The 27,329-nt window shown below is 32.0% G+C and overlaps 1 protein-coding gene across 5 annotated transcripts in view; it reads left to right on the forward strand.

Annotated features, from left to right (window-relative positions):
- Window positions 1–27,329, forward strand: part of rdgB (retinal degeneration B) — a 250,556-nt gene that overhangs the window by 126,698 nt on the left and 96,529 nt on the right. For 3 of the 5 annotated variants that reach the window (XM_085820751.1, XM_085820752.1, XM_085820753.1), the window contains exons 2-4: window positions 14,426–14,556; window positions 16,208–16,340; window positions 21,965–22,168. In XM_085820751.1, coding sequence (XP_085676877.1) covers window positions 14,479–14,556; window positions 16,208–16,340; window positions 21,965–22,168 — 415 coding nt within the window. In that variant the 5' untranslated portion in view covers window positions 14,426–14,478. Of the gene's footprint in view, window positions 1–13,392; window positions 13,710–14,425; window positions 14,557–16,207; window positions 16,341–21,964; window positions 22,169–27,329 lie in introns of those variants that run through there. The other 2 variants (XM_035363934.2, XM_035363941.2) reach the window with 2 other exon arrangements.

Below are 27,329 nucleotides of genomic sequence, written 5' to 3' on the forward strand. Positions count from 1 at the left end.
CAAGGTTCTACTAATTGTTTTGCCATGAGCCACATGCCTCTGCAAAAGGCGGTGAACATTTTTTTTTCTTTTTTAAGTTGTAAATCTTGGTTTATTATTGCTAAAGATGTATTTAAAGACTTTGATTTCTGCGTCGTCGGATTTTCTCTTGTTACGAACGATTTAACTTTAGACACATTAGAAACAGTACATACCTTTTTTTGGGTATTCGTTTGGCGTATTCTTTCAATGTAGAAGCAATGATTGACGGCTTTCCCTATCCGATTAATAATATTATGATTATTTTGCACTTATAAATTTTAATACCGTGCATTTCAGAATGTTTTTGAGTTGTTGAATAGGAATATTTCTCTTCGGAAACCACAAAAACATGTCCATCAATCCACAGCTCGTTTACATGCGACATTTTGAAACAAGAATAAATTTAAAAATAGATGACGGCATTTCTCCTTTCAATTAATAAGCTGTTGCCAGAACACTTTTATTCCAAAACATTTGCTTTTTTAAAATTATTTATCGAAATCGTTGAAAAAATTCCGTAAACATCCTCTTTATATAAGTGCATATCGTATATTGAAACGTAAACCAAGTAGGAGCATAGACAAAAATCTCATTAATTTATTAATGAGAATTAATTATTCACATTAAAATATTAATTATATGTTTTATATTTGATTTATTTAATTTTGCTTTTTAAACTATTAGACATTTATAAGATTGATCTTTAAAATAAAATTCAAAACAGTGTGCCCCAAACTTATTCTGCAAACCGTTAAGTTTCACTGTTTCTCTCCCCCTTAAGTTAAGAGCTCAGAAAGCTCCTTGACTTGTTCCTGATAACTGTCTTATCTTTCATCTCAGTTTGTTTTCCGGTGTTTAACAAAGATAACATAGATAAGTGATAACAAAGATAATTTAAAATAAATATGACTACTGTCATGGTATATATCATATTTATTAGTCCAGTTTCAGACTATGTTTAGGCATGCCTAAACAGTTGCTAAACGGAGCACACAGTGCAGCCCGCGGCGATAGTGCATATTTTATTTAAATTGGCTTGCTTACGTCCAGAAGTTTGCCATCATCATTCATTCATTGATATGAGAAGACAGTAGAGTCATGACTCAGTGATTGCTCAAACTGCAAGCACGTATTTCTGGCGATCGACAGTTAATATTTTGACTCTCAATCGTAACTCATTTTGATTACCGATATTACAGATATGTATGTATTCCAAGGTGGTGTTTCGAGTTGATAAAACAAAGTTAAGATGTGAACCAGATAAACACCTCAGTAATTCAATCTTTCCATATTTCAGAAAATTTAACATATATGTAAATGACGTAGAAAGGAAAAATACTGCCCACATTTCAAAGCATAGGCAACAGTCATTATACCTGTGCTCTTCTTACATCTCAAACGCTTTTTAAAATGGTTCGTCTAATAATATATATACTTTTACACTGAATTACACTGGTAGAATTAGCATCTCAACCATTTAAACCCCATCAACAAAACCATTTATAAACCTGCTTGTAATATACTAAATAAATTGTAAGATTTTTCTAACATTTAATATTCAGTAACTTGGAAAATATGAGTTAAGCCCCCAAAATGTTAAAGACTAAATTTCGGAATAAAAAATTTAGTAAAGTATGTAAGTCATTCACGTGTTTTAATCATATATTAAAAAGAAAGAATCTCTCGAAAACAGCCACAAATTTATCAAAAATATCTTGAACCTACAATGAATCATGCATTACGGTCCACAAAAAAATCCCAGCTTGTCGTTTTTTTAACGACCCAAGAAATTATCTGCATGGTAAATTCTCTTTCGGATTATGCTGGATGATTCTGAAAGAAGGTACGTTCATGTACATGTTCACCCGCTATAAAATATGCATAAATGTACTAATTTATGATTAAAGTTTAACATTTAGAACTGCCTGAGTTCTAAAAATTATAAGACGCAAAGGAGCTCCAGGTAATCGCATATGATGAAATAAACTTGCTGAATCTCAACATACAGTAGTTATTACAAATAGCAATTCAACTAAGCAGATGCAGGCCATGTGTCACTTATTGATGTAACATAAAAATTTAATTTGTAAAGTCTTTCTCATTTTTTGGATGCGTAAAACACTAGAAAACCGTGATTAATAGCTTTTAGTTTAACAATCAGTATAATGGACAGGAGAATCTGATATATTTATGAAAAAAAGCTAATTAGCTGATAAGAGAATGAACTATGCTTTCAGCACAATTTAGACTGGAATCTTTCTTACTGTAATATATTCTCATTTAACACTAGGTAATTGTTTTCTCTTCTCTTCTCCTCTTCTCAGACGAAATGAATTTAAAACGAAACTTAAATGAATGATATTTACAACGCAACAAAAGCGAAAGAGAAACTCAGTTTACCTAACAATAGCGAAACCTAACAATGGCATATGTCCAAACTGGCTTTCAGTAAATGGCATACCTCCAACAATGTTTTCACAGCTGCCAGATATTGAATCACGTGTATTGTACCTGGTGTGAAACCTTTTGAAATGGACAATCCGTTGTAAAGACGTAACCGCTGATTTCTTTTAAAATGAAAGCTTTGTTTTGAAATATTGTTCATGATTATTTCCTTATACCGCAAAAATTCGGCTTTGTGTTTTTGTTCTAGAATGAATATCATTGAATACGTAATTACTTTACAACTTCTCTTAGTTTGCTTTCTTAGGCAGATAATCAACGATTTGACTCATTTTCACAGCCCATAATAATATGCAATTAAATAATAGTTTTGTTTTCATCTTCAGAAGTCAAAAATATAAAATAAACGGTAGCCTATCGTATTCAAGCATTTCAAAGTATCTTTCTGATAGCAGATCATGAAAACCAGACTAAGTTTGGAACGAATTTGATTCGCACGTGCTCATAGCTCATGCCCTTATTTATTCATCAATACTGATATCCTTACTTTTTCCGTGAATAAGTACGCTTATTTTGACCATTAAATTATAATTAATTATGTTACCTTATGAATTGTTCTACATAATGTGTATAAAAGAGAAAAAAAAATTTAACTTATGGTACATTGTCAGAAATAGCACGAAATGTTATTGGTTAAAGAGCTCTGCCAAAATACGTAATAAAGGACTATTTATCTAACGGAAGCGATACTCTTGAGGAGATCTTTCTGGGGGGGGACTATGATTCATTGTAAAATTTGACGAAAATTGGAAAAATTCACACAAACAACCCATTTAGCAAAGCAGCAAAAATCCAACGTGATGAACTACCAACATTTTGAAGGTTTAGCCAATTGGAAAATGTAGGTTGCAAAAAATGCATAGATAAAAAAGATATAAAAGTTGTGAAATTCGCTTATGCCAAAAACCGTAGTTGAATTTTCTTATAGCGATTTATATTTTCTTTAGTGTAGGTTTAGTTTTGGTAAGGCACACGTTTTAATATACATGGTGGTCATGAAAAATATTTCCCCATGTATGAAACCTAGCAGCCTATCCGCGTAACCAATCGAAATGAAATTTGAGATATTGTTATTTAAAGCTATGCGATCGAGATTATGATGATTTAAAACAACAGAGCTCTCACGGGAACTGTTACAATGAAAAAATTTCGAAATTTTCGAGTAGAAACACTCAATTTTTTCCTACGCTAATAGATCAGCACATCGAAAAAACATTAATAGCGTTGGAACGATTACCTGCGTAAAAGAGCGTAAAAACCTGCCTAAAAACCTAAGGACGTGCATAATTCACAGGACGTGCATTGGCGCTCTTTGCATAATTCCAATCATGTAAGAAGTATTGCGTGCGAAAACTTTTAATAAGCATTATAGGGAGATTGCCTCTTAAATCAGGTGTTCGAACGTGCTATCAAGATAATACAGAGAAACAGCGAGGTGAATTGATAAAACTATTTTATCTGAAGTGGGAAAATGCTGCTGAAGCAGGGCGAGTTTATCGGCGAAATCATGAGCTAAGACAAGGTCTATGTTTCTTAAAAACTGTACGTCATTTGGGGGGAGGGAATTGTAGAAATTAGATGCTTATGTGATAAACCGCTATCCAGATGATGTTCTTATTGATATTGTTGCGGAAATTACGGAAGTTATTACTTCAGGTTCATTGGATACTGCAAGAAGTGTTGCTCGCAATTTTTGGATGTACCGAAAACCACAGTTCTCAAGCTTTTGTGCTCTGTTCTGCGGATGTTTCCTTATGGATTCTAGCGCGTACAGATTTTGGAACCTGGAAACGAGTAGTGCGAATTTTTTCTTCTTCAGATATAATGAAGATAGCATGTGGCCGCTGCAGGTATTACGAATGCATGAGGCGTATTTTTCTTTAACTGGGAATGTAAACTTTCAGAACTGCGTTCATTGAGCTGACAATCCTCACGGTGTCGCACCAGCACCTTCATATAAAGCTCAAGTGACTGTGTGGTATGGCTTTCTTCTCTGTCCACGCTTTTTCGAAGCGGTTTTTTTCCACAGGTATGAAAACATGTATCATCACAAGTGTTCAGTATACAACTCTGTTGTTGAATTAAATTCCAGAATTGCCACAGGGAAATATTCTTAATGACATAATATGGATGCAAGATGGAGCTCTTCCTCACTTCGCAGCAAGCGCTGCACCAGAATTTCGCAGGTGTCTCAGTGTCGTGCTTCTTCAAAAATCTTCGCGTTTTTGTGGCTACCACGATACCCCCAGCTAATTCCGGTGGATTTTTAGCTCTGGAATTATCAGAAATCTAAGTTATACACATCAAATCCATAATCTTTGTAGTAACTGAAAGATGCCATAATACATGAAGTTATACAGATTCCTCCTGCGATATTACATTCGTGATTGTTATCAAGAGACTTGCGCATGCAATGCGTTATCGTCTGCGAAGGTGGGCATGTCAAAAACATGTAATTCAAATAAAAGTTTTTTTTACATCTCCTATCTGTTTTTATTGATCCTTTACAATGTTCTTTTTTGCAAATGTTTTATGCCGGCAATTTTCGTCATACATGTATCATTTCAGTGCTTTTATGGTTTCCCAATTGAGCTGATGAATTTACGCAGGAAAAAAGTAGTTGTTGAATTTAAAAATTTTCGAAATTTTTTTTCAGCGTAAATCGTGTGAGCTGTACATTTTGAATCATCATAATCTCGAACGCATACCTTCACGTAATAATATCTGAAACTTTATTTCGATTGGTTAAGCAGATAGGCCGACAGAGGTTCATGTCAGAGAAGTTTTTTTAGAACCACCTTATATGTAGAATTGAGCTATGATGACATTTTTAATAGTGGCAGTTTTCACAATAGCATTTATAAATACTTTTAAATTCGTACTTACATATTTTAACTTTGTGCCATTTTTCATTTTTTTATCTGAGGCAAGTACTTGACTCTACTCAACTCCAGCACAATTTTGATGCGGAATATTTACTACAGCATCCTTCATCTCTTTGAATTTATTCTTGTAAAGAATATTTGATTGGCCAGTAAAGTATTTAAGGCTTATCTGTTTATTCAAGGAGACCTGCGTGGAAGACTTTCTATGGAATGTTAGCTGTTATATGTGGGTTGCAAACAAACACTACTAACTAACAAAATTTCAGCCGCCAAGGAGGAAAGAGAACTAATAATCTTAAATGCAGAACGTCAGAAATATAACTGCAATAAAACATCAAGGGATCGTTAAAAACCTGCCGTATAAATGTAAAAGATCGGATTTTCAGTTTCAATATGTGATGCGTATATATTTCAGCCTCAGCATTTTAACTGTTTCAGTGTCGAACAACGATAAATCGTCCTTCGCAATATTTTCGAAAAGTAACTTTGCGTATCCAATGGCACCTTATCATTCACATTGTGAGAGAACTGCATTTTGAAATAAATTTATAAAACGTTATAAATGGTCTAATTACATTGCAAAAGAATTCGAAAAGTTGTTTTGGGGTTTTATAATGTTTTATCTTGATGTTATTCGTATGATTTTCAATAAATATTGAAATACAACTGGCTTTACTTTATTCTTTCTTTATTTCTAATTTGATGCTTTTTTAATTTTTTAAATATCTTTCTTAGTTTGGGTTTTATGAGCTTTTCCTGAAACTTTAGCAAATTCGTCAAACTAGCCCGGAATTCTTCGCATAGGTGTATGATACTCTCGCTCGGCATTAAAAGGGTTAATTAATAGTACTACTGTAGTATTATTATGCTACTGCTATTATAAAAATTTAATTTTATAATTCTGTTTTTAGTTTGCTTAAAATAATATTTATATTCTAAAGTGTAAGAGTATTTTATTTTTAGAATCATAAAAGTTCAAACTGTACTTAACATAAAAGGAAAATGACCACACCTTATATTTATTTCAATTTTTCATCCTGAAAAAATAACCCTTTTTTTTCTTAGAAAGATTTGAACACAGGTCCAAATTTCATTTTTTCAGAAGGGAAAAAAATATGTTAAGTGACATATATGCTATATAATTTTCCAGCCTAATACTAAAAGAAGCAAAGGGCAAACAAGAGTCTGGGTAAAATATGGTCACCAAATGATCCGCAAATTGTTCTATATATTTGACCTCAAAAGTGACCTCCATTCAAACCATCAACCGAATTTCAACCTCTGTCCAGACCATGATGGGGTCCAGACTAAGACACTCTGTCTTTCTTCCTCGTTCGTCATACCTTATAAGTACAACATCGAAATATATAACCGAAAGAGAGAGAGAGAAAAAAAAAAAAAAAAAAAATCTTTCGCAGCAACTGTTTGAGCTGTGAATAGAAACGTCGTTATGTAAGTCATGATAAAACGATGTATAACCCAAGTTTATGAGCCGTATAAATGAAATATTTTACTATTAAAATAGTATCAATGATTTGGAAAAGAAATGAAATGACGTATAAAAACTTAGAAAAAGGTATGAATGGTACCTTCAGTGTATATTCAATACATGTGCCATTATAAATCTTATTGGGTCGGTGCATAATTTCGTGCTCTTCTTTGTGTTAGCAACACTGCATTGTGAAGACTTCGATTTTCATTATTCAATCGTTTCTCTTCATTTTTGATTTTGATTGTTGGGAATAGGAGCTTTATGTTGTTAACAGCTTGTTTTGGCCATTTTCAAGGCTAAATGCAGTGTCAAGCAGATAAAAATGAATACTTCCGACACATTTATATTCCTTTCTGATTACTATCCTTTCCGTTCTCTCTTCAACAACATTTAGGGATAAGAATTTCGTGATGAAGCTTCTCTTAACAGATATCTTCAACTCGAAACTACAGCACTTCTATTGGAGAGGAGAGTGCTACTACTTACAGTCCTATTTGAACGTGCACAGGTGATTAAAGACAAAGATGGTGATTGCGCCACTGAGTGAATGAACGAGTGATTATTGATTTATGAAGTAACGTATCACTACTTTGTTACTGCCTTTGGGTATTTTGTTTTGCAGTGTATTTTATAAAAATTATAGCATAGTAAAAACGGCAAACTATGAGAAATGGCATGGACTTATGCTGCGATTCACTGCTTTAGTATCCAGGTAATTAAATAATAATGCATTTATTTATGTGAACCAGATTATGATACAGCATCGTTTATCAATAAAAGAGTTTCGAAAAAATTGAGGAATTCAATGAAAATATAAGTTATAAATTAGAACAATAAAAACTTTAAGTTTTTACGAAATTCCACATTAAGAAGAATTCATTTTTACGAACTCTCAGTTTGGTCTCAAAATACTGTTCTTAACGATTAGTATGAAAGTTCAGCAACAGGAGGCGTATTGGGGATGACCTGGCATGCGGAGGCGCAGCTAACTGATAAGGAGGAATATTTTATGATTCTTAATTTAGTTGATAAGATACAGTAAAATTTTAACTATATGTTACCGAGGGAGGTTGGATGTGTTATGAGCTTAGATATGATACGCCTCTCGACACAGTGCTTTCCGGCATAGTGCTTCTCGTCATACGCTTCTTGTGCAAAACCGTTTCACTCTGATCTCCGTAGTGCATTTTTGTGCGAAATCTTTCGGAAGAATATGAATACTCATTTTTCATTCTCAGTTTTAACTAAAGTGTAATTTTAGTAAAATTTTAGAGGTAAATTGGGATATAAGTTAAGAAGAATTCTATATGTACTCACCAACACTATGACCATTCTATAGCCACTATATCTCTGTGCACTGTTAGTCCGCCGTTACTAATAATAAGATTAATAATGTTAAGGATTTTATATACATGTAAATAATTTTAGTGAAACTATATGTAAAACTGTAGTAGCTCTTGTGTAATGTAATATGAAGTGTTTCAAAAAACAAAGCTTCACCGGAAAAAATAAGATTACAGGAACAAGTCATATAACATTGAGAAAATGGCGATATAGTGCCAAGGTGGCGATGGCTTTGGCGACTAATTATTGTTGCCAGATTTGGCGAAAAATTGCCAAAAGTCGCCAGACAGCGACATCCTGTATAACTATAATTGGTCCGATCCCTATATGTAACTATATGTAACCCCTATATGTAACCTCTACGTGTCCCCCATATCAATGTCCAGCAATCACATGTTATTCCCATCTTATGGCCCCTCGTTTGTAAACACACCCCACAATGTACAGTATATGTGATCAATGAGGCCAAATATGTATCTGACATGTGGTATACGTGTATTATTATTTTTTAACTGTGCTTTATTTGTCATAAGTCTTCAGTGTTAATCAAGTGTATCCCTCTCCCCCCTTTTTCCCCTCTGCGTGTGTGTTTTCTGTACATTTTTCATGTTTTTGTGTTTTCATACATTTAGTACCTAGCTCTGAGCCCCTCACCTGTAAATCCGTCCCACAAGTCTCATACCTGTAATTATGTAATTAGTCAAGCAATGTTAATAAGTCGCCCCTGTTTGTCCATGTAAACTCCTGCACCCTTTAATAAGCTTCCGGTGGGGACTCTTGAGGCCACAGGGAGTTGTTGCCATTAGATAGTGGAAGGCGAGGGACACATGCCTGTTTATCTCTGGTAGCCACCAGGCGTCCCCGTCTTCCGTCACCTACCTACCTACCTACCTACCTACCTACCTACCTATATGTAACTGTAACTGTATCTGGCCCTATGCAACTGCATATGGCTCCCAGCAATTTCGAGGAAGGGAGGTAAAATTTCTCGGCTTCCCACGAAAAACTGTATAAAACCGGAGAGGCTTCACTTCTCAGTTTTTATCTCAGAGTTGACTGAAGTATATTGAAAGATTTCCGTGCAAGCTTCGCTCTTTAAAAGCGTTTTGCATTGCGTTGTGTTCAACGTCCTTAGTAGTTTGAAGTGGTAACTACTGATTTTGCTTTGTTGTTATGAGAAGAGCTGTGCGAGTACTTTTCCAGAAATGTAATGTTTGTTTTGTGAAAATAAATTTTGTCAAACTATCATCAATTCTGTGTGCATCCATTCTGTTACGAATCCGTACGCACGTAAAAATACCAAGTATGATTATACACAATATCCCAAACAAAGATACACCCATAAGAGAAAAATGCGTATAATTTAATATAAGCCATACAATGAAGGCATGTAATCTACGCCTTTAAAAAAAAAAAAAAAAAAACCTCACCAAACGGCCGTTATCTCAGAAAGGCTATTTTCGAAACAGCATTTTGCGTCGAATCACTGGAAAGAAGCATTGACTCACTTTTCAGATTGTTGCGACTAAATATTATCGCCCTGTATTATATTTAAAGAAATTAATAACGAAGAATGCGCCTGAATGCATGTATGTTTCTCGCATTCTGAAAAAATAACGGTACCTAGAGCCATCAAATTCTGAATAACGTAATCCTCCACCCAAATATGGGCACTTGGAAGCCCGAATCTTGAATTTCAAATTTGCTTTATTATCTATTTCATATTTTTTTAAAACTTCAACGAATTTTTGATTAAAAAACTCAACGAATTCAAAGCGAGCAGTGGTAACACCGTACGGAATAAAACATTTTTATCTCCAGCGCACGAGACTGTCTATCGGAAATTCTAAAGATATGCTGTTTTAAATATTTTTAGCCCAAATGCTCTTGAAACGTGTATGTGTTTATAAATGAATTATAAATGAAAAAAGCTCCTTTTGGGCGTTATATAAAATCTGAGCGGTTTCAGCCCCCCTTCCAATCCATCCAGCTATAATTCGGGAACGTGGTATCTGCTAATATCTCTTTCGGCTGCTCCTTGACAAAAACCAAGGGATTATGAACTTTTTATTTCTTTATTGTTTCACTTTTTATAAATTTACTTCCGTTTCAAGTTTGATTTGCAAGTTTATGGATTTTTTGCGGGGGCAAGTTTATGGGTTTTTTTATGTAAGTTAGATGTCCATTTTTGATAGACATATAGTTTATGTATTTTATTATATATACTATATTGTATCTCCATATGTACAAGCAAGAATTGAACAGTTGTGAAAACAAAAGCTAGTTAAGTTAAAATTAGAGATCTAGAAAGAATTCTTTTTTTTTTTTTTTTTTTTTTTTTCTTCCACTTGCAAGGTTTTACAACTGAACAGCTGTCATTTGCTTGTTTCTAAAGACAATGCTGCTAATTGTATTTACTATACTTCTATTATGTTTTGTTTTTATGAGTGATAGGAAGCAAAATGCGATACGAAATGCTAAATTTAGATGATTAATTTAGCCGTATTGAAGCAAGCAGAGTAAATCGAATCGTTTTTTACGTTATGCCCTTGAAGGTGTCTTAAAGGTTCGCTGTTAGCAGGAAAAATCATATGAGAATTGTTGCTGTTTTTCAAGTAGTAACAATAATATGCATTAAATAAAGCCTTTAAGTATAGTTTTATGTTTGATAAAAATACATATCGTATCTTTATCTTTATAGAACAACACTTAACAATCCCAGAAGAAAATTTGGATTTCTGATCGAAGTTCAAAAAGACGATTTAAAACTTTGCCTCTGGATAACCATCTTACACTTTAAAATGTAAACTAAAGCCTTTCATGTTCACTGCCCATCTCTTGCATAAAATAGTAAATCTTCTTGAATTTAAAGCTCGGCATTTAATAAAATTAACAATTTTCGCAGCTTGATTCAAAATGATATTCAGATTTTCGGGGATTGCTTTAGCTACTAAAGTTCCACGATGAATGGAGCAGTAAGTGCGACTTTCTTTATTTGAGAAATAACACGGGAATGAATAAAGAGTTCGTTAAAGCCCGAGCTCTTTCACTGCATACGCCAATGAATTTATTCCAAGGAATATCACTCTCAAACATAAAATTGTCAGTTACCTTGAAAATTTCATTTCGGTTGCTCTATCATGAATATATTCACAAAATACTCTTCGGCAATTCATTTATAAAGAGATTCACAAAATACTTTTCGGCAATCCATTTATCTTCTTCGAAACGTATGTAAACTAATACTTGAACAAAGTTCGTTTTATCAGTATTTTCATCCTAGTGAAATGCGAAATACTCACTGTGTTTTATTTTTTGAATAAGTGTCTATTTGCCATTCCATGAATTTCCATCGGCTTTTTGATAACGGAATATTATTAATTTCATTAGCCGCTTTTTCGTTGAATAATGTTAAAAGGATATCTTTAGTTGCTGGTACCGTATATACCCGCGTATAAGTCGACCCCCCACTTCGATATAAAAAATTCGTAGAAAATAAGAAACCCGCGTATAAGTCGACCCCCACCCCCACTTCCGAAATCGATCGAGAAACTTCAAAAAAAAAATTTTTAAGTACTACATTTAGTATTCAAAATCATCTGAGAAAAAAAAGTAAATATACGATAAAAAATACCTTGGTAAATAAACAAAATCAAAATCCTTCAACGTCCGATTCATAGTCAGATTCGCCAAACATTTCATAGAACTCTTCTGGCATCATTGGCTCGTCATCATCATCTCGTATGTAAAATCTATCTGCATTTTCCCTTTTTAAAAGGTAAAAGAAATATTCAAAACTGTTCAGTTACTGCGTGGGCTATTTTTTTAAATATTGACGTGTACGCCCGTTAACAAAAGTATTTCATGAATGAACAATAACTATTATAAAGACTTATACGTACGTAAAAACTATCTGCATTTCTCTTTTCTTGGCGTGTTGGCGAAACTTTTTTATTGCTCGATATTGATCGGTTGTTCGGGGGCCGAAAATTCTTTGGTTTAATCGAAACTTACTTTAGTTAAAGTATGAAACTCTGTGATTAGTTCGTCACATAATTGAAGTCATGAAATTACTTCAAGTAAGTGACTTACTTGATAAGTCGTCCAATTTGAGTGCGGGAAGAAAACAACTGCATTATATAAAGAAGTTTTTGAACTTCCGATTCTTTTCATTTTTTATGGCCCCGTGTATAAGTCGACCCCCCACTTTGAAGTCTTTTTTTTTTTTTTTTTTTTTTTTGTCCAAAATATCTCGACTTATACGCGGTATATACGGTAATTTTTTTTTTTAATAGTGTGAACCTGCCCAGTCTTGGCAATTTTTAGGCTAGCTAGGCAACTAGCTTCCCAAGCTTCTTCACTTGAAGTAACAAAATCTTTCATTATTTGTTTACTTTTTTTTAACTTCGATAAGTTACTCTTAAAATAGTCTGCAGATATATCCTCGAAATTGGCATGCTTAGATTTAAGATGTCTTTTAAGAAACAATGGTTTCATACTCTGTTTGGATAATAGTTCACCGCAAACATTACAATGAGGTTGAAAGTTCATTTCATCTCCATTCCATGTAAACCCAAATGATAAACAACTTTCATTATATTTTCTATAAATAATTTTTCTTTTTGGTGTTCATTTTTCCATTTTGAAACATCTAGGAGTGTTTTATTATTTTTTCACAAGTATTTAAATGCACAATATATTACGAGTTATTCAAAATCAAACGACGATATTCTCAAATCGCGTAGAAAGGTAAGAAACGCAAAGCAACAAGAAGACAAAATACCTACTGTAGAAAAACTAATTGACATTAGAGAAATATGAGCCCAGAAATTGTGGCGACTTAAAGTGTAGACATGCTAATAAGTCGATCAACTCTAAAAGAGTTAATGAGATATTATTATCTTTTTACAGGAACTTAACGCCTTTTAAAAACATTATCGATAACAAATTTTGTTATGTCTATGGCTAAAAGAATATTTGTGGAAATAAGAACGGATTATTTTGCTAAAGTCTCTAGGATGCTATTGACTTTAAACAAAGCTCAGATTGCATAAATTTACGAGTGTTAGAGATTAAACTTAAACTGAATGGTGAGCACTTTTCGTTAAATTCTTTTGACCTCTAACTTAATGGAGAAACCCTTCAGTTAACCGAACGTTCGTATTTTGATGTTGAGCGCCTCGACTGGACTGTCGCGCATTCTTACGCGCCGTCGCGGAACGGATTGCTCATCCCGCTGCAAGATGGCGCTAACTTCTGCCGCCCGGTAGAATCCCATCGATCTCTAGAAGATAAGTTTTCTCTCCGGAAGATGGGTTTATTGTTATTCTGTTATTATTTATTGATAAACTGAGACTTGCCTAATAATTTTCCGTACGTTATCTATTCGGAATGTTTTTGTGATATTTTCTTAATTTGTTTTGCCTTTCTGTTTCGATTTCTCGGCTTGTGTTTACAGGTGGATGGAAGACGCATGATAAAAACGCGGCGTACATCGATTAGAAGTAGTTTTAATTTGTTTCACTTTTACTTGTGTTTAATAGTGTGAATAAAAACTGTATAAAATAATTATTTCATTAAGAAACTGTTCAATCATTTGTCAGTTTTTTGTAAAACTGTTCAAAGTACGGAATGTATTAAAAAAAATAAATAAATCTTCTTATTTGACTCATTACCTAACCAACATTTTAATTTTTAATATGTTTTAGTAATTATATAAAAAGTATATTTTTATGGTTGTTATTAGTATTATATTTAGAATTGCATAATTGTTTTATATAATTTCTAAAACATGGCAACAGAAAGAACTTTCTTTAAGCTAATGAAATTATTATATGTTTTTAGTTTACTGTAATCTTATCAATATTTTAACTTTATGACACTTTTTCAGTAATAAAATTTTAAAAAAGTGCAGTGCTAATTGTTTGTTCTGGTATTATGTTTAAAGATTATGTTGATATGTTTAATAGTGTTTCATAATTTCCCAAACATGGCAGCAAATTCAAATTATAGTTTGATAAATACTTATTAAATAAATTGATTTAGACTTCAAACCTAAATCCGTTTTACTGTCTTGTAATAAAACATGTTTTCAAAAGTTTTCTGTGTCTGTATTTTTCTTATGAAACTGGAAACTAATAATTTCAAATTTCTTAATAAAATGTATTTACAATTAAAATATAAAAAAACAAGATTTTTTAAATATTTTTTTTCCTTCCAGGGAGAAAGATAGCTTTGGCAGAGTATGGATGTGATTTATATTCATAGAGAAGAATGCTCGTAAAGGAGTATCGAATCCCTCTGCCCCTCACAGTTGAGGAGTATCGAGTTGCCCAGCTGTATATGATAGCGGTTTGTATTTTTCATGCTTCAGAGTGTTATTTTCATTGATCACAAATTTAATCTGACAAGTATGTATTTTAATTTAAAATGTATAAATCATAGTTTGGTTATTAATATTTTCAATTTTATCTTATAGTATTTTATTTCGTATATATTGATACAAAAATGTTATCTTTCTGTTTGTTGCATTTAATTCTGTAACATACATTTCCACCAATATCATGCCAATTTCATCCGTCTCACTTGCCAGAATGAAGTGTATGTCTTTTTCCTCTGTATAATCCTGTATTCAAAATCTTTATAGAAAATGCATGTAACGCAATTTTATTTGAAATATCAGAAAGTATTAAGTAGTTATCTTCAAAATAACTTTCATCAGAGCAAATATACTTGTTCCAGTACTCCTACAATTCTTGGAAGCATTGGAAGACTGCTATTTTTTGGTGACTGTTAGACTGGCAATGAATTTATCTTGGATAGCTTTGATCATTAGAAAACATTGATCCCAGAGATCCATGCTGATAAGAGAGAACAAACACTGGTAGTTTGGTTCGAATCCCGCAAACCGGCTGGCTGCATGGTGCTCTGGAAATTTTCTCCATGTGTACGCGTATACGAACCAATTCCTCTTAGAAAGTCCTCCAGGAAGGCATCTCTTCCCTTAGGCAGATAGCTCTTGAGTGCTTTGTAATAATCAAATAAACCAAACCAAACCTGCGAAATCCTCTGACTAGCCAAAAGTAATAGGATAGGAGATCTGATGAGTGAGGTGGCATAATATGAATATGTGTTTGCTCTTACAATTCCTTAACTGACTTGGCAGTTAACTGGGATTTTTATTATGAAGAGTGATAGATGCTTTTACTTTTTTTGCACTGCAGTGGAACTGTGCTGCACCTCAGCCCAAGGTGATGTCACTCCACATTTTTCTGCTATGGTGAATATATTAATGCCTTCTGACAGCTGAATTTTTGCATGTTTTAGCATGCACCATGAATTTTTTTAACAAAGATCTGTAGAGTAATATCATATAAACATAATTTAACTTAATTCATTATGTATAAAGTTATCATATAGATTTTGTAATTTCAAAAGAAATGACTTGATAAAATCTTACTAAAATGAGAAATAGGAATTCCACAGAAAATTTCCATCAACTGTGTAAACTTGTTTAAAAAATACTTGTAAATGACCAGGTTCTGTACTCTTAAGCTTAGTACTCTTAAGAATACCAAAGTATAAAGCTCATCATTTAAAAATGCTCAATTATTTATAATGTAAATAAGGTTCAGGGGGTTATACACCAATTGCTGAAGAAAACAGCAGATTCAGAAACAAATTCAATATCATAATTCTAGATAGGGCTGTGAGGTTTGTATTTATATTTTTTTAATGTGATATGTTGATTGATCATTAAACTTATTTGTAACTTCAAATTCCTTTGTAGACTATTTTAATCTAGTTTTTAACATTTAATTTTTGTTTTTATTTTGTGGTCAATTAATATATTTTTTATAAATATTTAGTAAGATTTGTTTTATTTTGTTTTAACAATTAAAATATAAAAATAATAATATATAATGATATAGTGTAAGTAAAGATTTTGTTTATTTTGTATGTAGTATATTGCAACGTTAATTCACAGCTATTATTTTTGTAGAAAAAAAGCCGACAAGAAAGTAAAGGTGCTGGTAGCGGTGTTGAAATTCTTGTAAATGAACCATATTCTGATGGGCCTGGTGGCAGTGGGCAGTATACTCATAAAGTTTATCATGTTGGAAGTCATCTTCCAGGTATACCTCACATTTTAACTAGAAAGAGTTAAATCAAAGGCAAACATTCAAAAAGTTAATATGAGTGCATTTTGTTTTAGTTTCTCCCGGCTCATTCAAAACAAAATCCTTAATTAACATATTCAGCCATTCAGTTTTAATACATTAAGCTCCTTTATTTTTTTCCACATTGATTATAAATTTATTGTTCTGTTCTTCTGAAATTCTTACATTGTTGTTTAATTTTTCTGCATTGTGATTAAGACAAAATAAATTGAGTCAAAAAAATCTGAGGCAAAATTGTAAAATGAAAATTTTCAAGTTTTTAAACTGTTAAAATGCAAAAAGTACAGTACTGATTCTTTACCAAGCCTCTGTGTGATGACAGTGTGATTTTGGGCATAGAAAAAACAAGTACTTGTGTATTATCGCAACCACCTTGGTAGAAGTCTGCAAACTCTGGCAGCCATGTGGATAATAAGTCTTACAGTAACCATATCCATACGTTTGAATAAGCAATATCACCGTTTTCATATGTGCTATTTTGGTTATATTGGAAGCTCTAAAGGCAAATTGTTATTTTTTTGGTCTTGAGCTGAATTTTGAAATATGCGCTTGTGGGATTTTTCTGCAGATAAAGACAGATCTGCGAAATTTTTCCAGGAGTACAATGCTTTACCACAAATGTACTAATGTTCAGATTTACATTTGATGATGATGTTTTTTCTAAAACAATCTTTTTGGAAATGCAATGTGAAAGGTGTAATGAACACATCAGAATTTGAACTGATAATTAGCATTCAGCAATTGGTTCAAGATTAGTCATCTGCCATTTACTAAAACAGTCAGATTTGTATACTGCTGGAGTAAAGAATTAATAATTATTAAATTTTGCTTGGAAGAGTTAGTAGTGTCTGACAAGACTACTAACTCTATCAAGAATAATATATATATAACTTTCTACCAAGAATGCAGATCTTCCACAATCTATCTTAGATTGTGGAAGATCTGCATTCTTGGTAGAAAGTTCAAAGAACAAAAAGTGATTTTGAAGATCAAATCATTGAAACGGTTAAAAGTCTAATGATGAAAAGAAAACAAAATACTGTACATGTTTTACTGCCATAATGGGTTCTGGAAGGAATCTGCCAGGAAAGGACCGAAAATCTTTTAAGGTAGATCTTTTTTCCTAATAGAAGTGCAACTGTATTAATGCAGAAAATAAATAAAAATATTAAGGAACGAAATATTACCTATTAGGACTGTTAGTCTGGATTTAAAACTCAAGGACTAGAAGGAGCTGGATTTTTGCACAAAATGGTTAATCGTATGTATAATTTTCTTGGTCTGTGTTCTGGCTTATACAGTCAAAAGTCTTTAATCTGGACTCGTTGGGACTTCGGCGATTCCAGATTATTGGTTTTTCTGAATTATAGATCATCAGTTTAAATCTGGTAAGATGGAATGCAGAAATTATAAAATTAAAAATATGAAACAATACTTTATGAAATAAAGAGCAATTATGATCCAAAGGGTATCAAAATTTACAAAAAAAAAAAAAGCTTAATATTTATTTGTTTACTTTAATAAACATTTCTTTCAACACGCACATGCCTAAAGCATACATTACGCATAGTCGAAATTAGAAAATTGCAACCAGAAAACTATTTGATATGTATTCATGATATTTATAATGACAAGGAATTTGATTTAAATCATATCAAAGACCAAATACATCGAGATGAAATACTACATTTAGTAAGGAATTATAAGCTGAATAAAATAAAATAAAAACATCTGCTCTGAAGATAAGGATAGTGCTGACAGATCAACTTCCAGTTCACTGTGCGCCGCGACGCACCCCCCCCGGCAGAGCGGCGTGAAATTGATAAACAGATTTCGGAATGGTTAGAAAAACAAAGAATATGCCTTTATCCATTTTTTTGCAGCAATTCCAATTTTTGTTTGATGGACATCGAAGCATGCTTTCGCTTTGTAGATCCTTTGACAGCTCCAGAATCCGAAATTCTTTTTGACATATTAAGGAACAATCAAGCTCACCTTTATAAAATTGCTCTAATGGTCTGCAAAAAATAATAAGCGGGATCCAATTAGAAGATTAAGGAACAACGCAATCTGCAACATTAACTGAAATAGATAATTAGATAATTTTAGCTTAGCTTATACCGTCTGTTATACATTAAATGCATATGCATAAAGGTATTATGCGCATGCGTAAACGCATTAATGTGTTTATGCATCCGCAGAAAGTTTGTAGCTTTGACATCCGGATTATAGATTGTTCCGGATTAAAAACTTCTGACTGTATACCAAAACATAGAAAGTATGTGGGAATCTGCAAAATTACATAACAAGAAGCACTGCAGTACAGTATGTCCGACCTGAAATATGTAGCAGAATTTATATCACATCAACAATAGGCTGCTAAAGGAAACAGTTGGTTTGAATCTATTCTTAAAGCAATCGCTACAAAATTTCCACTGGAAGAAAAGACATACAAACCTGTTTGTAAAAAGTTTTATTAGTTTTCAGGATAAATATCAAATTAAAACTGAAATATGTATCCAATAACATGCATGTATGAAATAAATAACTTTTTGTGATTTAGAGTATTCATACGTTTTCTTCTGTAAAAATCTGTGAACTGTATCAAAAATAGTTGCTCTAATACGTAAAGCGTAATACGTCTCCAAAGCCCTATGATATGCTTTTTGATTTTTCTAAAAAATATATTTTTGACCTGATTAAATAGCTCAGAAATATTAACAGAGATTTATTCTGGCATTATTATGTGTCACTTTTAGTCTACTTTTAAAAATGAGATATAAAGCCAGAAAATCTTTTCTAATTTTTTTGTGTAACAATATTTGTATATTCTGTGTAGTTTCATTTTAAATTGAGGATAACATCAAATTTAAACATATTTGAATTTAGGTTACATTCATTATTAAAAATAAAAAAATGGTAAAAAAGTTCAAAAATACTAAATTTCAGTGTTTCCTTTTGAAGCATTTAATTTTTAAATGCAGATCGTTATATATGAAAATTTTATTACTTTTATGTTTCCTAATAACATTTGTTATTTCATTTGAAAAGTATAATGTGTTAAGGTGTTTGTTTTTATTTCCGAAATAAATATTTGCTATTAAGAATGTATTTATGTTCAGATTTGTACATTTATTAATCAAAATTACTCATGGGGGGGGAAACCTTGATCATATTGGTATAGGAGCAGCCTCACATTCATGATAAGTTCATCTGAGTTTAATTACACATTACTCTAATTCTTCAAATTAATATTCTGAAAGATTAATCATGAAAATGAACTCTGCCTAATATTGTGTTCTAATTTTCATTTCCAAAAATTTTGTACCATTCTTTAATTTCTGTAATTGGTCATTTTATGTTTTGTAAATGTAAATTTATGTTGAGTACTATAAAATAATATACATCATCAGTATATTACTTTTATAAATACTGATAAAATTTATCGAATTTTATCAGTATTTGTAAAATTATAATATTATTTTATAAATATAAAGTGTTACAATATAGTCATGTTTCTTGAATATGATAAATATTTAAAACAGAATAATTTCTCAAATTTTTTATATTAGTAATATTAAATATATATTATGTATGAGCTGTAGTGAATAAGGGTATTCCATTATGCACCTGCCATGCTTTCTGGCACATATGAAAGAAGAAGCACCACTTAACACACTAAGACTCAATGATGAAGCCTGATGCAAAACTTTATCTCCATCTAGCGTGGTTTTGTATACTTCGGTGGCTCAAGTAATTTAAATGCAACTTCGTCTCAGGTGCAGAAAATTAAATCATGTCACACTTTACAACAAGACTGTCAACAACAAGACTGAGATAAATTTGATAAATATGTTTATTGAAATAGTTACAACTCAAACTAACTTAGTTTAAATTTTAAAAATAACCTTTCAGAACCTCTCTTTGCACCATTTTCCTCAGTAAGTAAACATAAAAGAACATAATCACAAGGAACTGAAATAACTCTTGCATTCAAGGCAAAAACTTGTCAGCGATGTAGCACTGTCTTTTTTAAACAATTTGAAAAGCACCATAATGCTAAGCATCTGAATAAGTTTACTAGGTGCAACTATACTGAGATGCTTAGATATGACATATTTTGTAAATTATGTCCATTGTTGTTCTTGCACTAATTCTTAAGCCACCCTGAGTTTCTTTATGGAATATAATAGTAATTTCCATTATGGAGAGTTTTTTTAATTGAATGGGTTATATACTACAACTGTGAAACTTCCTTTTTAAAGTGGCCACAATGCTTTATTTTAGCTATGCTAATATTGGCAAAATTAATTTCCCAACCTGTAATATGCAAACTTCAAATATTGCCAAAGGATTATGCAGTGGCAGCTTTAAATACAAAGTAATTTTTTACCTCCACTTATGAATTTATTCCACAGTGTATTTATACTGGTTATTATCCTTATTAGTTGGGGATGTGTAGATCTTAAGGTCCTGTGTTTACTTCTTGAAATAATCCTTTTATAATTTTAAACTGTTTAGAAAATCCTATGCTTTCCATTATTTTTAAACCAATCTAGGACTACCATTAGACAAGTGACTAACATTGCTGAAAACTTATAGTTTGACCTGGGCTTGAAGATATGCCTTTTTTTTTTTTTTTTTTTTAAGTCCTTCATGAAGACATCTTATCAGTAGAATTTAGCCATATAATAATCTGTAGTAGCAATATACTATTATTATTCTAGTCAAACATACAAGGAATAAGTACAGTTTCCACATATAAAACCTGTCTTTTCTTTTTTATAGCAATTCTAGATCAGATTACAAACTCCTATTAGTTTCATATACCTTACTAATCATGCTATTATCCCACGTGTTACTTACTATGCAAATTTCATGTCATACCTTCTTCATGGTGTTATAATTGTGTTGTTGTTACTTAACTCACTTGTCTGGCAGTAACATCAACACAAGCCCATGAAATTCCTCATGGCAAGGAACATAAGATATGCCTGTCGTTGGCAATAGCCTTCAGTACCTTACAACTGTCAGTGCGATTTAACTCAGTTCCACCCCAGTTTTGATAGAGAGCACCCCAGGGTAATGGGTTCGAGGGTCTCCCACCCCTCTCCCCTTCCACCAAACCACATGAGAGGATTTTTGACTTACCACCCATTTAGAGTGCTGCCATGCTGCACCGACACTATACATTTACAAACATCCATGCCTTCTCCGGGATTCGAACCTGTGCCCTTTGGCATGGCAGTTGGCGATACTAGCCAGTATAGCAGTTGGGCGGCTGTATTGGTGGTTATAATTGTAATAATTGTATTCAGAAGCAGTACCCACTTATTATTGTGGATTTTAAGTTATCATAAAAAATAATTACAACTAATTTAGTTATCTTTAAAATAAAAATGCATGTGTATTTAAAAGAGGGAAGCAAACTCATATAATTATTTATATATGATAGGGTAATTTAACATATGTCTAAAAAACAGGGCTTAGAAGATTTTGAATTAATGAATAAATATATTGATTAATAATCTAGTTAAGTTGAATTCATGCTTGGAATTAATGAAGGGCATTTTTATTAGGATGGTTCAAAGCTCTGTTGCCAAAATCTGCTTTGACAGTAGAGGAGGAAGCATGGAATGCCTATCCATATACAAAAACAAGATATACGTCCCCATTTGTAGAAAAATTCTTTTTAGAAATAGAAACAAAATATTTTGGAGATGCAGGTCAACAAGAAAATGTCTTCAATCTAACTGGCAGTGATTTGAGGAATCGTATTGTTGGTAAATTATTCTTTTCTTCTCAATGATTTTTTTGTTATGTATGATTACTAAAAGTTATTGGTAAAAATATTACAGTGCAAGTTTTTATAAACAACTTTTTATGTAAAGAAATATTAATAGTAAGCTATAATCAAAACATTTCTGTTCAAACACTTATGTCACAATAGGTTTCACTTGTTTTGTAGGAACTACTGTGGGTTTAAGACAGTTGTTTCACTGATGATGCCAAAGTAAATTTGCCTTTTGGGTAGAAGTACTTAGGTGTTTGTTGCATAAAATTGTATAATATAAGCTTTATAATCATTATCTCATTGTGATTACAGCCGAAAACATCACGGAGAAAACAGTGCAAGGCAAAAACATCATGGGTGGAAAAAAAGCAAAGAGAAAACATCACAGTTCTAAAGTATTGTGGTGCAAAATAATCGTCGTTGAAAATAAAGTGGTTGAAATGCTTCAGAGTTTAAAAACATCGCCGTCAAAAATATCGTAAAAAATAAAGCACCTACAAATCATCGCACATATGCATTTTTCAGGTTTCAAAACTTGTAAATGGATATTCGCTTAAAGATTTGGAAGCACAAGAAATGTTAACGACACTTTAAGAATAAACGGAAACAAAACAAGATTTAATTTTCACCAAAACAATATCAGATTAACAAACGTGAAAGAAAGTAATTTGATAAGTGACTAAGCAACTTTTACAGAGGTAACCTCATGCAGTTATTTATTTTCTTTTTTTCTAAACATTTTTAGGCTGTTTTTCATGAAAAATTATGAGTAAAACATTCTAAAAAATATTAATTTATTAATGACCTTGGTTAATTAACTGTAAATTTAAAATACAATTAAGGTCTATAAGTTGCATTAATTTTCTATTCATTTTCAATTTTTAAATGCCTAAGTTTTCTTCTTACCTTTTCTGTAAAAATTTATTTTAGTTTATTGAAAAATATGAAACATAAAAGTAAAAATATCCTTCTTTGCTTCTTGCGCTCCCAAATCATTACGCGAAAATGCATTTACAGCTTTTAGAACCTGAAAAGCACATGTGTGCGACGTTATGGTCATGCGATGATTTGTATATTCTTTATTTTTTACCAGGATATTTTTGACGACGATATTTTTAAACTGCAAAGTTTTTAACCGTTTTATTTTTCGCTTCATTTTTTTAACCGCTTTATTTTTCATTTTTATTTCCATTATTTATGATGTTTTCTCTTTGCTTTCTTTTCTTCCACGATGTTTTTTATCACAACGTTTTTGCTGTGCGTTGTTTTCTTTGTGAAGTTTTCATCCACGATGTTTTCGAGGGACACCTCTGATCGGAACTGCTATCATATAAAGGATTTTTTTTTTAGTTGACTATAAGGGGAAAAAAATCAAATATTGAGAGACTTCTCATTTAGGAATATCCTGTTTCTATTTCATGATCTTGACAACATAAGGAAATGCAACATCATGCAATAGGATGACATCATTCTAGGGGTTACTAAGACAGTTCGTTCTATCACTAGACAAAACTGCTCATACAAATCATAGTACTTAATGTAATATGACAACAGTGGTTCCACTATGGATTCATTTAGAAGTATTAATGCTATTAGTATGTATACCAAGTGTTACACAAACAATTTTAAATACAGCAAATACTTTACTAATCATGGGGCTGGACCTTAACATTTTTTATCTTGGACACTTCATGTAACTTCAGTAAAAGTACTTCAGTGTTGAAAGGAGACATTTTGATCAGTCCATATTTTGTGTATTTATAGTTTTATTGAAATGACAGTGTGAATGACAGAGTTCTTTGTCAGTATGCTTTGGTTTTTATTTTCATACTGCATTTCATTGGGTGCGGAATCAATAAAAATCCATTACAGGGTGAATCAGTTGTTTTTAATTGATTTAATTTGCAGATATTGTATTTTACAAAGTATCTTAATGTAATAGATGGCATATTTTGAGGATAGAAAAAAGCAGTAGTTTAAATTTGAAAAATCTTGTTACAGTCATATTTAGTATTTAAAATATCTTACATATATTACATATAGTTTCTCATAAAATTTCTATCCCATAGAAGTAGGAGCAGTTTAAGAGAATTGGACAATTCATTCTATGCCATTAACCCCTTCCGGTAAAATGACAAGTCTAGCTCGTCATTGGTTTTTCATGCCATATCGCACAATGACGAGCTACACTCGTCATACATACTGTTGAATATGATAATTGAGTTAGTTTAAAATTTATAGTGTACTGAATTTGGCAACACCTTTTTTACTTGTGGAAATATCACAGATCCTATCACATATTGTTTACCGTTAGAATTTCTTGATACAAGTCACGGCTGAATTGTTGTTAGTCTGTAAGATTTCATTCTTGTAAAAATTTAGTGTGAGCATTGGTCAATATATATTTCTGTAAAAGAAAAACGGTACTTTTCCGTTTGGCCAGCGCAAATTTCCATTTCGCCGGCGCAAGTGATAAAGTCGCCGAGTGTTAAGTTTCATGAAGTGTGTAAGATTTATTTATGGTTGGTGTGAAGAATTAACTTCAGTTAAATGGTGTGAAAAGTTCTTTTAATATTGTTCCAAAATTCAGTATTTAAATATTTTTTATTTATGCATTCAAAATAAAAAACAGCTTAGAACTAACATTTGCTAACATTTTTTATGTGTATACTGTGTGTTGTCGCCAATAAAGCAATAAAGCCTGCTTGGTGAGATTTGCGCCGGCGAAACGGAAAAGTACCGGAAAAACGTGCTGTATAGTAAATACCATAATGGATAAGAGTTTTGCAGACTATGAAGATCAAGGTGATTGGAGCGATTATGAAGAATCAGAAGAAATAAGTGTACACTTACCTGATACTGATAATGAAGATACTGATAGTGAAATATTACCAAGAAAGCGAAAACGTGTTAGGCGACTAATAAGTGATGATGATAGTGAACCTTCTGGAATCGCAGACACATCATCGGAAGAATGGTGTTGGAAGGAAATAGATAATGTGCCTGAAGTAAAAAAATTTACATTAATACCTGGTGTAAACCCTATGATTATGCAAAAACTAGGTGCTAATCCAAAGCCATTAGAGGTTTTTGAAGAAGTATTGAATGCGAACTTTTGGGAAATACTATCAATAGAAACTAACAGGTATGCAGAACAAGTAATAAAGAAAGAACATTGTCCAAGCAAGAAAATAGATGTAGAATGGTTTCCTGTAACTGTCAGCGAAATGAAAGCCTATTTCGCGCTATGCATTATTATGTCGCAAATAAAAAAATCAGATTTAAAAATGTACTGGTCGAAAAGGCCAATAGTACATATGCCAATATTTTCACAGACTATGTCTCTCAGAAGGTTCTTAGCTATATCATGCTTCCTGCATTTTGCAGATAATGAAAAAGCGGACGACAACGATAAATTGAAGAAGATTCGGAATATTGTAAATTATTTATTTTTCATTATTAAATCGTACCGGAAGGGGTTAAGTCTCTTGCTGCATCTCTTTTTTTATTTAGTAGAACTTGATGCAATTTGGTTAAATTTACTTTTGCTGTATTTGTATTATCTTAAAGATTATATGATAATTCTAGTTATTCCAAGCTTTATTAGTAAAAGAATCATATTTAAAATGGAATCATAAGGAATAAACTATCTAAACCAGTGACAAAAGCAAGCATATTTCTTGGTGTCTAATGGCTTTAATGCTTGCATAATCATAATTTTATCTACTCATAATTTCAATTTCAATTGCTTATTAGATAAACATGTTCAAAGGTAAAAAGCTGCTGAGAAAGCCAGAAAAGTCATTTGCATTGTTGCCGTAATAAATGTTCTTTAATATTTTTGTGAGCTACCGGTTCATTAATGTCAAAATAATCATTCCAGATAAGTAGGAAGACATTGATAATTTATTATAAAAATTCAAAATGTACAGTAAATGGTTGGAAATAGCTCAAGGAAAATGCAGAAATAAGCAATTATCTTTTAAGGCATGTGAAATATCCCTAAATCATTCATAGAATAAACTGTAAATCACAACTCAACTAACTGTCTTTTAACCACTAAATCTCGCACTTGATTTATTAACTATTCATGTTAGTTCTTTCAGTCATGTTTGTATAGTGTAACAGGATGTAGAATGATCTTCTGGAAACATCGTGAAAAATCAGTGAGGATTTTTCGGTAAAAGCAACAAACAGATAAAATAACAAAAGAATTTAAATTTTTTACACAAATTTGCAGCATCACTCATCCATTCTTTAAGGACTGCATGCTCTTCAGTTGCTGAGCAGTAGAGTCACTGACCATTCATAGTTCGATTTCAGACAAATGGGCTGGTTGCATGGGCGTTTCTCTATTTTTTCGTACGTTTAACATGGATATGAGCCAGTTTCCCTTAAAAAGTCTTCCATGAAAGAATTCCTTCCATTATGAAGACAGCCCTAGTGTGTTTTGCCATAATAATATAAACTAAACTAAACCTAGAAGAAGTGTATATCTTGGACAATACAGTTCCCAAGATGGATTATTCCTTAATGGCATATTCTGGAAACTCAAATTTGGAATTTGTTTTATTTCATATTTTTAAAACTTTAACAAATTTTTGATTAACAAACTCAATGATTTCAAAGCGAATACTGGAAACACTGTACAAAAACAAAAAGTATTATTATTTCCAGCATGCAAGGCTGTGTATCGAAAATTCTAAAGGTATGCTCTTTTTAAATATTTTGTGATGTTGCTATTCAGTTGAATTTTATGGTTTAGTGCAAAGAACGTGATATTTAATGAATAAAGGTAACGCACAAAACATTGAGGGGGGGGGGAACTTCTTTCAGAGTAATATAAAATCTGAAAGCTTTCAGATTTATTATTATTTATTTATTTTTAATTCTGCTGTCAGTGCCTGTCCTTAATTCTTATGTTTTGACATTTCTAGATTTTTGTTGCTCGGCTTGACACTAAATTCTAAAAATTCTGCCACACTGGTTGTGTAACTGGCCCATACCATATATAATTTCATACTTTTCTGAATGTTCATATTACTAAAGAAATAAAATTAGCAACTTTTTTCTGTGTATTCTAAATTCATTTAGTTTTTTAGAATAAGAGAAATCTTGAATTAAATCCAAAAATTCCAAAATCAGGAGGA

This window comes from Stegodyphus dumicola, chromosome 7, assembly GCF_044657685.1.
Source record: "Stegodyphus dumicola isolate Sdum_Otavi_A_Nest chromosome 7, ASM4465768v1".
In the NCBI taxonomy this organism is placed as follows: domain Eukaryota; kingdom Metazoa; phylum Arthropoda; class Arachnida; order Araneae; family Eresidae; genus Stegodyphus; species Stegodyphus dumicola.